The 15,471-nt window shown below is 37.4% G+C and overlaps 2 protein-coding genes across 4 annotated transcripts in view; one reads left to right on the forward strand and one right to left on the reverse strand.

The window, feature by feature from the left end:
- Positions 1-3,781, forward strand: part of RAB30 (RAB30, member RAS oncogene family) — an 80,938-nt gene extending 77,157 nt beyond the window's left edge. For both annotated transcript variants that reach the window (XM_019948774.2, XM_073808359.1), the window contains exon 5: positions 1,949-3,781. In XM_019948774.2, coding sequence (XP_019804333.1) covers positions 1,949-2,199 — 251 coding nt within the window. In that variant the 3' untranslated portion in view covers positions 2,200-3,781. The remainder of the gene's footprint in view (positions 1-1,948) is intronic.
- Positions 3,782-6,847: 3,066 nt separating this feature from the next.
- DDIAS (DNA damage induced apoptosis suppressor) overlaps positions 6,848-15,471 on the reverse strand; it is a 43,626-nt gene continuing 35,002 nt past the window's right edge. For both annotated transcript variants that reach the window (XR_004527858.2, XM_033862185.2), the window contains one exon: positions 6,848-15,166. The gene's annotated coding sequence lies outside the window, so the exon portion shown is untranslated. The remainder of the gene's footprint in view (positions 15,167-15,471) is intronic.

Genomic DNA, 15,471 nt, shown 5'->3' on the forward strand with positions numbered 1-15,471 from the left:
GTCTTCCAAAAGCAACTGTTGAAGTTTGTTTATATTTTGAATATTGCTATAGATTTAAATATATTTGATGTATTCTAGCCCCTTGCAATTATTATTATTGATGCTTCAGTTGTTCCAACTTTGACAGTGGGAGCTTCTTCAACTGGGCTCCTGAGTCCTTTTGACATGACTCAGGAATCTTTGATAATTTTCTTTATTTCTGGGATGACAAGTGTTCGAGGCACATCCAGTGCATTTCCTACCCCAGACTTGGAATTAGGCATTTCTTCAGGAAGCGCTGTTTCTTTTCAATGGGAAGTTGTATTTAGAGGCTACAACCAAGGTGATAGGAATCGTCTTTACTAGGTGATGGCTTTTAGGCTTTTCAGTGGACAGAGCTGGTGTGTGTGTGCGTATATGGTGAATTCTGTGGCATCCACAGGGGGTTTTCTCATTAGGCTCTGTGAAACGTTTTGATTGACGAGACTACCATAGACCACATGGTATCACAGTCACTTAGAAGGATACAGGACAGGAAACACAGCTTAGTAGTAAGCCAGCATCAAGCATTCCTCTTCAGTGGAAGCAGCCCTCATAGCAGTCCACAGAGCTGTCCAGGACCTCCCGGGACAGTTCAGATGTGAAGGGAAAAGGCTCACTTCAGGCAAGTGCAGGATCTGCCCTGGCTAGAAGCCTCAATGCCCCATAGGAGCCCATCGCTCTTGTAACAACCCGACAGGCCTAACTTTCAGGGTCTCTTCAGATGAAGAATCATCACACTCAGGGAAGCCTAAAGTTAAGGCTTTCCATTAGGTATTTATAATTCATACATAGAATTCCCAGGCCCGATGGAATTTATCAATCAAGGGTCACTTTTACCATGAGCAATGTTGGGAAGTAACACAGTTGGCATATCACCTTTGTCAGATTTCCAAAACAGAAGTTGAAAATTTTTTAAAGATAAAATAACACCATGAATTATTCACACTGATACTTCCATTTGTAATTCAGGACTACAGAAATTTTACTTAACCTCATTAATCTTATATCCGTATTTCCTTTCTCCCATGCTAAAAATCCCTGTCCTAATGCCACTGGCATAATTACTCATTTGCTTTATCCCTTAAAACAGGTATAGTAGCCCCAGATAAATGATGCCAACACTACCACCGACAAGATAATTACTGGACAGTTCAAGATTTTTTCCTTCAATTCTTTTTGTCCTTAGGGTATGTGCCACTGGGGATACATGGTTAAATTACTGGTTAAATTATCTTCAACTCACCTGAAATAGTTCCTCTTTGTGTGGTTATGCCACTTCATGATAAACAGGTTCATTTGTTTAATTTTGCTTTCAACTTTAGGAATTGCTTTTTAAATTTAATTTCATATTAATTGTGTAATCGTGTAAAACATTGATAAGATTCTGAAGTCAAATCTATAAAATGAAGTATATTTAGAAAGGGCTGGTTTTCATCCCTCAAGCTTGTTCCTTTCATAGGTAACCATTATCTTTAAAATTAAAATTTTGTTTTAGTCTCCCATTAAAAAAATAAGAATAAAGTGTATTTTTTCATCCATTTTTCTTAGAGAATTGTATATTATATACACTTTTTTCAACTTTGCTTTATTTGCTTAACAATATATCCTAATGTCTCATTCCATGGCAGCCTACAGAGATATTCCTCATTGCTTTTTATGGTGCTAAGTAGCTCCAAATAACTATGGATGTGACATAGTTTATTCAGCCAGTGCCCAACTGATGGGCTTTTGGGTTGTTTCCAGTTCTTTGCCATTACAAATGGCACTGGTATTTTAAAATAAACAATCCAGGAATCACAGTCACATTTGTTTTGCTTTACTTGCCCATCTCTCTGGGTGACTTCAGATACGGAGTTGAATTTTGATGTTTCCAAACTTGCAAAAAAGTCAAATGACGATTTCCTCTTTGATTTTACCACTATTTTAGGCAACAAGATTGATCTGGCTGAAAGGAGAGAGGTCTCCCAGCAGAGAGCTGAAGAATTCTCAGAAGCTCAGGACATGTATTACCTGGAGACCTCAGCCAAGGAATCCGATAACGTGGAGAAACTCTTCCTTGACTTGGCGTGCCGCCTCATCAGTGAAGCCAGGCAGAACACACTTGTGAACAATGTATCCTCACCCTTACCTGGAGAAGGGAAAAGTATCAGCTATTTGACTTGTTGTAATTTCAACTAAAGGCTGAGGCAAGGAGAAGCAAAAAAAGGAATCAGCAGTTGCCCTGATGGGCCACCAATTGCTGGGGAGATCTGGCGATGACTATGGGTCCCGCTCTAGGACCTTCTGACTCCTGTGGGCTCCTGAGCTTACAAAGCATGGCAGGCCAAGGGCCTCGTCCACAGGCCAGCATTAGCAGAACATATAATGGTTTCACCCTTTTGCAGTCTGGAGTCGGATCAAGGAGAAAATTGCACTAGGCGCTCCATGATCTGCAGAGCATGTTGCTTTTGTTTTTTTTAAAAAAGCAAGTAAAACGCATTCCTGAACACAGTCCAGGGGGAGACGTACTGTAGGGATCCCTCCTGCACGTCAGTGGGTGCATGTGGGGGCTGCTCTTTAGGGCTTCTGGGGGCCCTGGTTTTCTTGTCTACCAGGTAAACCAAAACTGGGAACGCCAAGTCCTGTCTCTGGTGCGTGTTGATAGCTCCATGGAGATTTTGAAAAGTGTTATTTCTCTTTTCCATGGGCACTTTCAAGAACTTTGGGATGTAAAAATGAAACGAAACCTTTACCCGTGACAACAGTAGCAATCATTGTTTTATTAATGTATACAAGCTCCATGACTCCTTTTGGTGCTAATGATTCCACTCTTTCACAGACCAAACATTTTAGTACATTGATGTCCTTAAATACATTTCATAGAAATAAAAACGAAACAAAACAAAACAAAAAAAGAAAAAAGGGAAGTCCATTAATCAGCTGTCTTTCTCAAAGTCTCATTATCACCTTTTCTAGGGTAGATTTGTTGGGAAAGAGAATACTTTCCTTTCCTGTTCCCCTCTAAATCTCTACCACTTTCTTCTTCAATTCTCCCATCTTTCCTGCCCTTTAAGTAAATGAAAAAGTTTGAAAAATGGAAAAAAAAAAAGAGAGAATGGTAGATACCCTAATATAAAAGATTAGCTCTAAAACATTATGAGTAGTGTGAGAAAACAGACCCGATCTGACCAAAATACTGTGGATTAATGGACTGCCGTGCAGAGTTCCAAGCAGAGCACAGTCCTTGATAGCAGGTCACATCTTTTACTTCCTGGTACTATCCATCTTGGACAGACCAAGGCTTAGGATTTTGTAGAAGTTTTTAGTACGGTAAGTGAGAATAGCAACAGATGAAAAGTCTCACAATTTTTGTATCTGCAATGATAACCTTAGAAAAATTCTGCTTCTAGAAGCAGATTGAGTAGTCATTTGTCATCTCCTTGTAGTAATATTACTCTCTGACTCATGACCATTCATTCTTTCCTGTTTCTTTTTCTTTTCCTCTCTCTCTTTCCTGGTCTTCCCTTTTTACCTCCTCTCCTCCTTATCCCCCTCCTTCCCTCCCTTCCTTATATACATGTGTTACTGCAAATCTCCAATTCAAATGGAGGTATATATGCCTTTACTTAGCCAATTTAAAAACAGAACTCAAAATGGAAGCCATGCTGCTGAATATGTGTTACTGTTTCTTCAGTGCCATACTTTGATACCTTCCAATTTGTTCACTGATATAAATGCAAATTGGGAAAATAATTAAACCTATTTGCTGTTGATGCTGTCAGATGTTTCTGTAGCTTGCTGCTTAGTATAATTGAGGGATGAGTAATGGGATAAGGATATGATACATAATTCCACTGTTGCTGTAGATGGTGGCAGTCTTGGTCCTGATATATTGATGTGTGAAAGCTACTGAGTTTTAAAGCAATGAGTCATGTGGAGACACAATATTGGTGAAGCCTTTCTAGCATTTCCTTAGTAGGTTTCAGAGCAACCTATCTGCACATGGGGACTGTACATATTGTTTAAGGGACTGATACTTATGGTTGGCCTCACCACGCTTGTCCTGATCCTATGGGTAAGAGAAAGAGATCCCAGAAGTTTGAAATGCTTTTATTTTAGAACGTATCTCTATAGGAAAGAAAAATCATTTTAATAAACACCAAACAAAATAATTTATCATGGTTGCCTTTCCCTCCCCATTTTCCCCACCAAGCCAGCAAGTAAAGGTGTTCAGAAAAGTTCATCAAAGTGGGCAGAAGAACTCTTTTTAAATGTTGAGGAAATGTCCCTAAGTTTAGGTTTACTATCTGTCATTTAGGGCAAAAATCCAAAGTCCCCAGCATATCATGACTCAACTTTGTCTCACAGCATAAGTGTGTTGAAAATAAAGTTGCTTTATGAACTCAGAGAATAGAACATTGTTAGATTGGACAAATTTAGTTGTAAAATAACAGGTTGTAGGGCCACTCTTGCATTCTGAGATTATTTCCTAGGGCTCAGTCTCCTTTATCTACTCTTGGCCAAACTCAGAAGGGTATTAGAAAGCTCTGCTCTTGGCCCCTTTCTTCCCTGTTACCCTTCCCAGCCTTTCTGTACTTACAGTCACCCATCTATGGCACATCAGCAAGGACACATGAGAATGCAGGGCTTTGTTTCTTTTTTTCTCTTAGTTGTATGAATTCTAGATTAGGCCTTATGGACACTTGTTCACTGATGTATCTCAAGTTTGAGAACAAGCCCTGACAATATTGTAGGTGCTTAATAAATATTAGTTGAATAAACGACTTAGTGCCAAGAGGAGCTTTTTCAGTTAAACAGAAATTTATCAAATAGAACTTGAGAAAGGACACTAATTAAATGTGGCCATCTTAACACAGGCCAGGACCTAAACTTACTGGTTTGCCTACTAGTCCTTATTGTCTTGGCAATATTTGCTAAGATGAACCTTCTTAAATAAAAATGAATTCTCATTTAATGGTGGATGAAAAAGAGAGTTGCTTTCTCATAATTCAGTATGGCTTGATCTGACTCATAAGACTACCAGAGTCCATGTCTGCCTCCATTTGGGTGTGATCTTTTTCTTTTTTTTAATAATGTTACTAAATATATGGCGAACTTTTCTTCAATTTACAACACGTCGTATTCATGTCATATAGTCAGATTTGGGGAATCTGTGAAATCATGTAGTTTGCTTATATTAATGATATTATGGCTTTGTCCAGACTGTATCCTCAAAGGATTTTATGCTTTGTCCTTTACCTATGCAAGGCTTTTTAGTCCTTTATGTGCTTGTGTTAGATCTATTGAATTATATTAACATTTAAATTTGATTATATGGGGCCAGTTATCCTTTCTGTGGATTACTTAGATAGGCCATTAGTTTTTCCTGGCCATTTTTTCCTTCTGTTTTTTTTTAGTCATTTCATGTTAGCACCTCTACCTGAGTAAAGAGGAAAGAAAATAACTAAAAATGAAAGTGAAATGGATTGATTTGACAATGTGTCAATTTCTGAGTTAGAGTTTGGTAAGAAAGGTAAAAACCACTGGCCAAAATACGACACTTGGATTAGGGCTGTTTCCTGTAAACAATTTAGACTTGCTGGAGAGGGGAGGCAGAATTTAACCGAAGGCTGGATTCTTCTTTCTTCTTCTGTTTATGAATTTATGTCTTTGGAGGACACTGGTGACATCCAGTGTTAGATCATGATTTGCCTCGTTTGCCCTTTAAGCTATCCCATAATTCTTCCAGATCTAGCATCAAGTTTCAGTTAATGCATCTTTCTGAAAAAACACCAGTTGCAAGTGATTTTGAATTGGTCCTCTGACTAAAATGGAAACTTCTTTTTTTTAATAATAAACTAAGCTACGTGAATGAGATCATATTATAATAAGGAAAAAACTATTTAATTTTTTGCCCCATGTATCAAACCAATAGCTTTAAAGATAGACATTTTCTATTTCTTAATCCTGCAGAACTCTGTATTTCATAACCATAAGTACTTTAGGGACTACTGCCCTATTAGCCTGTAGAAGAGCTCTTCTAGGGTTTACCCTTTTTTTCTAGAGTTTTTTTTTTTAACTTCAACTGGTTACTTATTCTCCTCAACCATGGCCCCGACAGATGTGTTTCAGTGCAACTATAATCCTCTTGAGACTTAACTTGAAAATGAAAAGCAGTGAAAAAACATGTGTTATCTCATCCTTCTGACAAAATGTACTCCATGTAAGCAGTGTGTGGCTGAACACTAATTTGGGGATAAGAGAGGGATGTGTTTTTTTGGTTTTCTTCTTTTTGGATTTCATATCTGTGACATGAGCCTACTTGTGTTTGGAGGGAAAACTGGCTTCCCTGACATTCTCACACTGGGGAGAAAGCATACTGAATTAAGAAATTATCATCCCTTCCAACAGCTCATTAATAATGTTAGAGCAAGGGAGATGATACTTCATCTCCTTTCCTAAACCCATGGGAACATTGCAATCATTCTGGGGAGCCATAGTTTAAAAACAAACTGAGGCATAACAAAGATGGTGAAGGAGTTTAAAATTTAAGACATCTGAAGAATATTTGAAGGATTTAGGGAAATATAGCTTGGGAAAGAGAGAGGAACACAGTACATTAGAGCAAGACTCTGTTGTTCAAAGGGGTGGAACGAGGCCCACTGAATAGAGGTCATAGGGCCACAGATTTGAACTTCACGTAAGGGAGAACTTTCTCAAAAAGTTGGTTTACCATGGAAGGGGCTGCCTCTGTCAAGCAAAGGCTAGATAAGAACTTGGCAAAGATGATGTGGAGAAGATCCCAGCATTTGTTGGGGTGGCCCAGATGACCTATTAAAATTCTATGTTGTAGTACTTTGCTTCTCGTAACACGTTCAGTTAAATATCTGCTGACCCACAGCTTTTTTTTTTTTTTTTTTTTAAGGCTTTGTGCTTCTGCCCAAAGTGCATCCTACTCTCCAGGAAGGAGGGTGGTTACATGTCATTAGGTTGAGACTGGCTTGCTGTTATGCCCTAGGCTGGGATTGCTTTCCAAGTCCATTCATTGATATCCTGTTGAAATCACAAACTGATTCTTGAGTTAAAGATTAAAAAGGTATTGTTTTAGTAGAAGTTGAAATCTACATGAAATCATGGAAATTATGTATTTGTCACTTGCCAAACATAGGCCAAGCTCAGTGTTAGTGAGTAGTTGGTATTTCTTCAGGATTTCAGGATAGGCCTCTTTAGCAGAGCGGAATCGTCAGTTAAAATCCCGTAAATTACCAATGTAAAGTTTTGCAGCTCCTGTCACAGATGGGCTGATGGTCACTGGCAAAAAGCAGGCCCCAAAATCTATTTTGGAAAAGTCTCAAATGACATTTGGTTAGTCGATTTGATTCTCTTGAAAAAGCATGATCTGAAAATAATTTTAAAAGAACGGAGGCCAAATTGCTCTATGTAGAAAGTAACAAAATATAGGTCTTTGATTTGAAAATCAGAGATAACTATAAGCAACACTTGCTAATAAAGCCCATTACCCAAGTGATTCCTCCACCTGCAAGGTAACTTGCAACCTTGGAAGGCTGGTAGATGGCTCTTCATTGGTCTTTCTAAAAAAGTCATTGGTCTTGCATCAGTATGGTGAGAAACACTTCAGTTTTGGTGAGAATTTCTTTGACTCCTTTGGTTAAGAAGTCAGAGCACAAAAGCTACCCTCTTCTTTAACTGACTTTGTGACATGCAAGAGTCAAAATTTTACTTTCCCACTGAGTTAAAGCAGAATTTTCAGAGGTATTGTGTTCTAGTTCCCTTGGCGGGTTGTGACTTTGACACTTCAGGGAGTGATGTAGGGAGGTATTTAGAAGGGGGGAACACTAGGCTAGGTGTTAGGGGTCCTAATATTCCCATGAATTAGCTATAACATTATGCAAAGCACAATCTCTTGCAGTTTCCTCCTCCACAAGATAGACTAATAGTAATAATACCTGTCAGAATTATTGTAAAAATTAGATAAATTGAAAATGCTTGGTAAACAGTAAACACTCAAATATTAGTTTTCTCCTTGATTAAGAGCAGACTTTGGATGGTCTGATACAACTATAGATCCTTAGAACAAAACAAGGAATCCTCCTGACTTAAAAAAAAAAACTCCATTTCTGAAAGGGCCTTAAAAGAAAATCACTCATTTGGTCCATTCTTCTGCCTTAGGGCATAACTGTTACCCAAGAGACTCCACTTCTTTACCTACTTCAAGAAAGGTATTCTCTCTCTCTACCCAGTGGGCAATTCCAGGGTCGTAAACTCATTATCAGGAAACTTAACCTTATTACCGAGATACCTCACAGTGCAATTTGAACCTCTCTCTTCTTGATCCCATTCTCCATTAGAAGATAAATGCGTTCATCCTGTTTTCTTTTTAAAGGGCCATGTTTGCCATTTATTATAGCCTTTCTGCCTCAATTTTTTTTTAATTGACAGAAAAATCTCATTAAGGTGATAATTATTATTCCCTTGGGGAATGTCAGGATAGGTATTTATAAATTCTTAGCTTCTTATTGATATCAGATTTAGATCACAATCTTACTGTTGATTAACTCTTCAGTTATCCATGTATTTTCTTCTTTAGTTAACATATAATTGATAACCAAGTATGCTTCTGAAGAATTATTCTGGTTATGTGGCTCTTGTTTTCTCCTCTTGGTAAAAATGGAGTCATGAATCCCAGTTTTGTCAACTGCTTTTAGGATGTAATTTCATACATGACATTATTTGATGGACGTAATTACCAACACCTAAATTTAGCAGGGTTTCTTTCCCTTTCTACATGTGCACTAAGTTCTGAAATAAAAATTGGAATACCAAATGCCTAATAAAGCAAAAATTCCTGCACAGAATATCAAAAGATACGAATCCGGTCTGCTAGGATAATTTGTCACTAGTTGGTTGAATGGTACAGAGCTTTTGTTTAAGGTTACACAGTCATGCCTGGATTAAATAACAACAGCAAAACTTGATAAGCCCTCTGAAAAACAGCTGCTAAACATACTGCTTTCTGGAAAGTAATCATTAAGAATATATATTCTCTTGTCCTATACAGTTGCAGAATGTTAGTAGAACTTTCTTGTAGGCTCCCTGACAATGAATGTCAATTGATTTATTAAAAAAATTTTTTGTGTGTGAACCCTTTTATCCCTTTAAGGTATGTTGGGGCTTTCATGTTCCTGTTGTAGAAAATTTCAAATGACTGGAATGCTGACTCCTAATTTCTGCTCACTGAAGTGTCCTCTAGACATACCAGAAGGTTGGGGCTTCTTTGTTGATATGTAAGGGAGCTACTTAAATACACTTACATAAATGTAAGTGTGTGAGTAAAATTGCTATTTTCAGCAAAAAAAAAAAAAAACAAAAACCTTTGCTTAAAATTTCAGATAAAAAAAATTTCAGATAATAAAGGGTTGAGTTTTTTTTAGATCATCTAAAGGGAAAAAGTGTGCCCATATATATTGTTGCATACATTTTAATGCATGACTTTTAGTATAGGGATGAAATAAAATACAAAATATATAATTCTGGAGGTCTTCTCAGCAGCTAGTTAAAATATTTAGAGAAGCTGTTTTATGAAGACTTAGAGAATCCCTGATTTCCCTTTTCCTATCTCTTTTGATCAAAATGTAAACATAGTTTTCACAAACATGTTCATCATGGAATCATATGAACTCAACTCTTAATTGGTTGTTGGTTTCAAGCATAGGCTCTCAGTAATATCTGAATACATCTGAATATAAAATCTATTTCAACACAAGCAAAATACTTGATTTTAAATGTTAATATGCAGATATTAACAGGCTGCTGTATCATGTCTTATGTGTTCATGTATTTTTTTAATAAAATGCCTGTTAGAAATATAAGCTGATGATGACCTGAGTGCAATTAGCTGAAAACATTGTATAGAAAGGTGATTGTGTGAAAACGTCACTCAACATTAAAAAGGGGGATGAGGGAGCAGGAATCTGAGCAAAATATTTTAAAATGAAGTTGCATTTCTCTTTTTAAAATTAAGATATAATTCATACACCATTCAATTCACCCCTTTAAAGTGTATAATTCAGTGGTTTTTTTTAGTATTTTTACAAAGTTGTGCAACCATCACCATTATCTAACTCCAGAACATTTTCATCATCTCCCAATGAAATTCTGTACCCATTGGCAATCACTCTCCCTGCTTCCCCACCATCATCTAGCAACCACTAATCTATTTTCTCATTATAGATTTGCCTATCCTGGACATTTCATATAAAAAGAATCATATAATATGTGCTCTTTTGTGTCTGGCTTCTTTCACTTTGCATAATGTTTTCAAGTTTCATGTTATACCATGTTTCATGTTATAGCATGAATCAATACATTCTTTTTATGGCTAAATAATATTCCATTGTATGTATATATGTACCAGATGTTACCTGTCCATTCATCAGTTGATGGACATTTGGGTTATTTTCACTTTTTGGCTATTATAAATAATGCTGCTATAAATATCTGTGTACAAGTTTTCTGTGTGGGCATATGTTTTCACATCTTTTAATTAGTCTAGCAAATCAAAGTCACTTGGGTTCATTTAAGCAGGGCCTCTTAAAATCCTACTTAGAGAATGCAACTTATAATCTTAGATCAACTGGTCAATTAGGAGATTCTTGAATAATGGCTAACACCCTAATATGGCTATAAGAATTTTTCTATGAGCCTATCATTTAGATAGTCAATTTCATGAAGACTGCTTCAGTCTTGTAGAAATTGAATTGTTATCACTAGAGAATTTCCAAGTCCTCCACATTTTTTGAAAGGGCGGCTACAAATCATGCTGGAGAGCAGCACTCAATCTTCTAGGATTCAATGAAGGAGCACTTTTTTTTTTTTTTTTTTTTTTTTGGCGGTACGCGGGCCTCTCACTGCCGTGGCCTCTCCCATTGCAGAGCACAGGCTCCGGACGCGCAGGCTCAGCGGCCATGGCTCACGGGCCCAGCTGCTCCGTGGCATGTGGGATCTTCCCAGACCGGGGCACGAACCCGTGTCCCCTGCATCGGCAGGTGGACTCTCAACCACTGCGCCACCAGGGAAGCCCTAGGAGCACTTTTAATATACAATTTCCTTTACATATATCGACTGTCTTTTAAAGTTTGGGTTTTCCTTCTTGAAAAAACATTGTCAAATTGCCAAACCACTTGACTGTCCATTGTAGCCTCGGTTGTTATTAAGAAATAATTCATACTGAGAGTAAAAGTAAAAAGAATGTATTTTGTGTGCAAAGGATGAATGTATTAACAACTTTTTATTTGTAACAGAATTTTTTAAAAAGGTGAATAGAAATTGCTTTCCCATGTACTTGTAAATAAATAAACATTTCCTGTTGCCCACATTTGGACAATCATATGCCATCAAACTATGTAAAAAGCATACAAGCTTTAAGTACACTAATGTCCTTCAGCATGAAATGTGATCTGGATTTGGGGATCTGGAGGCTTGAGTTTGAATGTCGATTCTCTAAATGGCTAACCTTAGACAAATTGTTTAACATTTTGCACCATGGATTTCTTTCTTATAAAATACGGGGCTACATTGAGTAAGGCCTCCTCCAATTATAACAGTAAATAAGATTCCTCTGCTATATTCAGGATGTGAAAATTATATGCTAGTTATTTCTAATGGTGAGAAAAATGTTTTATCCTATCATATATTGGAAGGAGTATTACACTGAGAAGCATGAGTCAAATTCTAGTCCCAGCTGATACTGAGAAGCTGTGTGACTTCAGGGTAATCATTTAATTTCAAGCCTTTATTTTCCCAACTGTAAAATATGGGCACTAGATTGGATATCTTTAAGATACCTTCCAGCTAAAACACATTATATGGTTCTATTTTTTTAGAGATATCATTTAAAATATTATCCTTCATAATTAGGAATCAGACTACTTATGCATTACTAATAAGGCACTCATTCACCCATTCATTCATTCGCCATTTATTGACCATATACTATAGGGTAGGTGCAGGAATCTGCTTTTAGATGTCTCTCACCTCCACTGCAGGAGTCACGGATTTGCACCTTTTCTTGAAACTCATCCCCATTTCACCTCTTGCCTCTCACTCTGCCTTGCGATATGCATTTGAGAGACAAATGTCCTGGATTAAGACTGAGTACAGTGGGTCATGGAGCATGGTAGAGTTAACAGGATAAAAAGGAATCGCACTATGACTTTGGGCTCCCTGGCATGGTGTTCTTCAGTTAACTGAGCATAGGCACTCTGTAACCTTATTTGACATTAACATTTTCACATTCATAAATATTGGGCTTTGCAAAATCACTTACTATAATTTTGTTTTTGTCCAATGATAGCTTCTCAGCAGTTGGTATGAGACTCAATTTTGCTCTTTTAACATGTTTATTAAAAAGATGTATTTGCAGGAATTTCTCTTCTGAATTTATATATCCTGTGCTTTTAAGTGTTCTATTATTAATATTAATTTGAACCATGTGAAATTGTGTTTTTTAGGTCAAAATCAGTCAGATATTGGCAATTTCATATGATTCTAATATGACCTAGTTAGTCGTAAGCAGCAAAGACTGGGAGGCAAATACCACCAGTTGGAGGAGAAACTTTGACTCTTAAGTGTTTTCATTCTGTTGTTGTGGGGGGTTTTTTGCCATTAAGGGAATTTTGACAAGTTTATTTCAACTTGTGCATTGGTTTTTTCCATTAGTTAAATGGAACAAATTGCAAACTCGAATAGAATTTTTAAATGCTTATTCATATACAAATCAGTACAGATCACTGGAAGAAAATTATAAATGTGGTTTATTCCCCAAATATCTAAATGTTTAGGTCACTGTGTTTCTCATTTGGGCAATGTAATGATTCAGATATATAATTCTTTGGCAAATTGGAAATCAGTGTTTTGAAAAAACTTGAGAATCACTGTCATTAATTTACTCCATTATTTCACATCTTCTGACTGGCAGAATATACCTGCTATATGCTATCTATATACTCCCAAACACATCTGCAGCTGAGAGATGAAACCTGGAGCTATTTTTAAACCACAATCATGTGGCTGTGCTTTTGGCCAGGTGCTCACCTCTGAAGATTTCAAGAATCAAAATATCTTATTTCCATTACTTGCAGGAAACCACATATTAGTAACATAAGACAGACTATCTAAATTTTAATACTTGGAATTTATTCAGGCTTCCCAGAGAATAGTTGTATTTTCACATCTAGATAAAAATAAGCTTGAGGAAACAGGCTAGTCTTTCTGACTTTGATCTTAAAGATGAAACCACAAGAACTAACAACTTGCATGTGGCCTAAAATTCTATAAAGTTTACTGATGTTCATATTTACATTTAATCCTGATTGTAAACTTGTGAAATACTTTCAGCACTTTTGGAGTAGAAACTGCACAGGTAGGGACTTCCCTGGTGGTCCAGTGGTTAAGACTCTGTGCTTACACTGCAGGGGGCACGGGTTTGATCCCTGGTCAGGGAACTAAGACCCTGAATGCTGTGTGCCCCCCCCAAAAAAAAAAAAAGCGCACTGGTATAGAAGACAAAGATTAAGACCCTGCTTTGAACATGGAAAGCATTCTAGGCAAGTTATTTAACCTCTTCTTATCTCAGTTTCCTCATTATAAAATGAGGGTCTCAACATTGGTATTCATTTATTTATCAAGCACCTAGTATGTCCCAAGTAGTGTTCTAGTCACAGAAACTATAGCAGTGAACAAAGTTTAAAAAAACAAAACAAACACAACTTAATTTCATGGAATTGATTTAGCATGGGAGGGGTAGAAAATATGAACCTGGGCAAGGAGAGAAGCAGTGATGGTAGAGTATTGATACATCATATAAGGTGGTTAAGGGAGGCCCTCATTGATAATATGTCATTTAATAGTAGACCTGAAAGAAGTGACAGAGTGAATGGTGTATGCATTTTGGTGAAAAGTGTTCTAGGCAGAGGGAACAGAATGTACAAAGGCCTCAAGGCAAAGGGATGCCAACAAGGCTAAAACAAAATGAAAAAGTGAGGGGCAAAGGTTTGAGGGGAGTGGTGGCATGGATCATTGCACCTTGGAGTCCACTGCAAAGACTTTGGTTTTTAGACTTAGAGTGAGCTGGAGCCTTTGGAGGGTTTTGAGTAGAGGAGTGACTTTACTTACATTTTAACAAGATCACCCTGATGCCCTGTTGAGGGTAGATTATAAACAGGCAAAGGCAGTACCAGGGAGACTATTTAAGGAGATCACTGCTATAATCCAGGTGAAAGAAAGTGACTTGGGACATGGGAGTAGGTGTGGAGATTGTGGGAAGTGCTCCTATTCTGGCTCTATTTTATTTACCTTTTTAAATTTTTTTAAATTGAGCTGGGGCTTCCCTGGTGGCGCAGTGGTTAAGAATCCACCTGCCAATGCAGGGGACATGGGTTCGAGCCCTGGTCTGGGAAGATCCCACACGCCGCGAAGCAACTAAGCCAGTGTACCACAACTACTGAGCCTGTGCTCTAGAGCCTGCAAGACACAACTACCGAGCCCACATGCCACAACTGCTGAAGCCTGTACGCCTAGAGCCCGTGCTCCGCAACAAGAGAAGCCACTGCAATGAGAAGCCCCGTGCACTCAACGAAGAGCATCCCCCGCTCACTGCAACGCCCGTGCGCAGCACTGAAGACCCAGCACAGCCAAAAATAAAATAAATTAAAAAAAATAAATTAAAAAAAATTAAAAATAAAATACTAAAAAATAGAGCTACTCATATTTTTAAAAAATTGAGCTATAATTGACATATAACATTGTATTAGTTTCAGGTGTGCAACATAATGATTTGACATATGTATATATTGCAAAATGATTGCCACAATAATGCTAGTTAACATCCATCACCACACACAGAAACAATTTTTTGTGTGTGATGAGAACTATTTAACTTTTTATTATAGAAAATGTCAAACATAGGTAAAACATAGTAGACTAGTATTGATATAATGAACCTCCATGTACACATCACTCACCTTCAACAATTACCAACTCATGATCAATCTTGTTTCTTCTATATTCCCATTTTCTCCATTCTGTAGTTTTGCAGCAAGGCCCACATATCATGTAATTTCATCTAAAAATACTTCAGAATGTATCACTAAAAGAATTTAAAAGACAACAATATTATAATCATATCTAAAAAGTTTTAAATAATTTTTAATGCCCTCAAACATGGATTCTGTATATATTTTAAAGATAGAGCCTACAGGTCTTGCTCATGGTTTATTTATTTTTTTGGCTGCCCTGCACAGCAGTTTGTGGGATCTTAGTTCCCTGACCAGGGATTGAACCCGGGCCCTCGGCAGTGAAAACACTGAGTCCTAATTGCTGGACCACCAGGGAATTCCCATTGCTCATGGTTTAGATGTAGAGAAAGAGGAGCCAAGGATGACACTGAAGTTT

The sequence above is a fragment of the Tursiops truncatus genome, chromosome 8, assembly GCF_011762595.2.
Source record: "Tursiops truncatus isolate mTurTru1 chromosome 8, mTurTru1.mat.Y, whole genome shotgun sequence".
NCBI lineage: Eukaryota > Metazoa > Chordata > Mammalia > Artiodactyla > Delphinidae > Tursiops > Tursiops truncatus.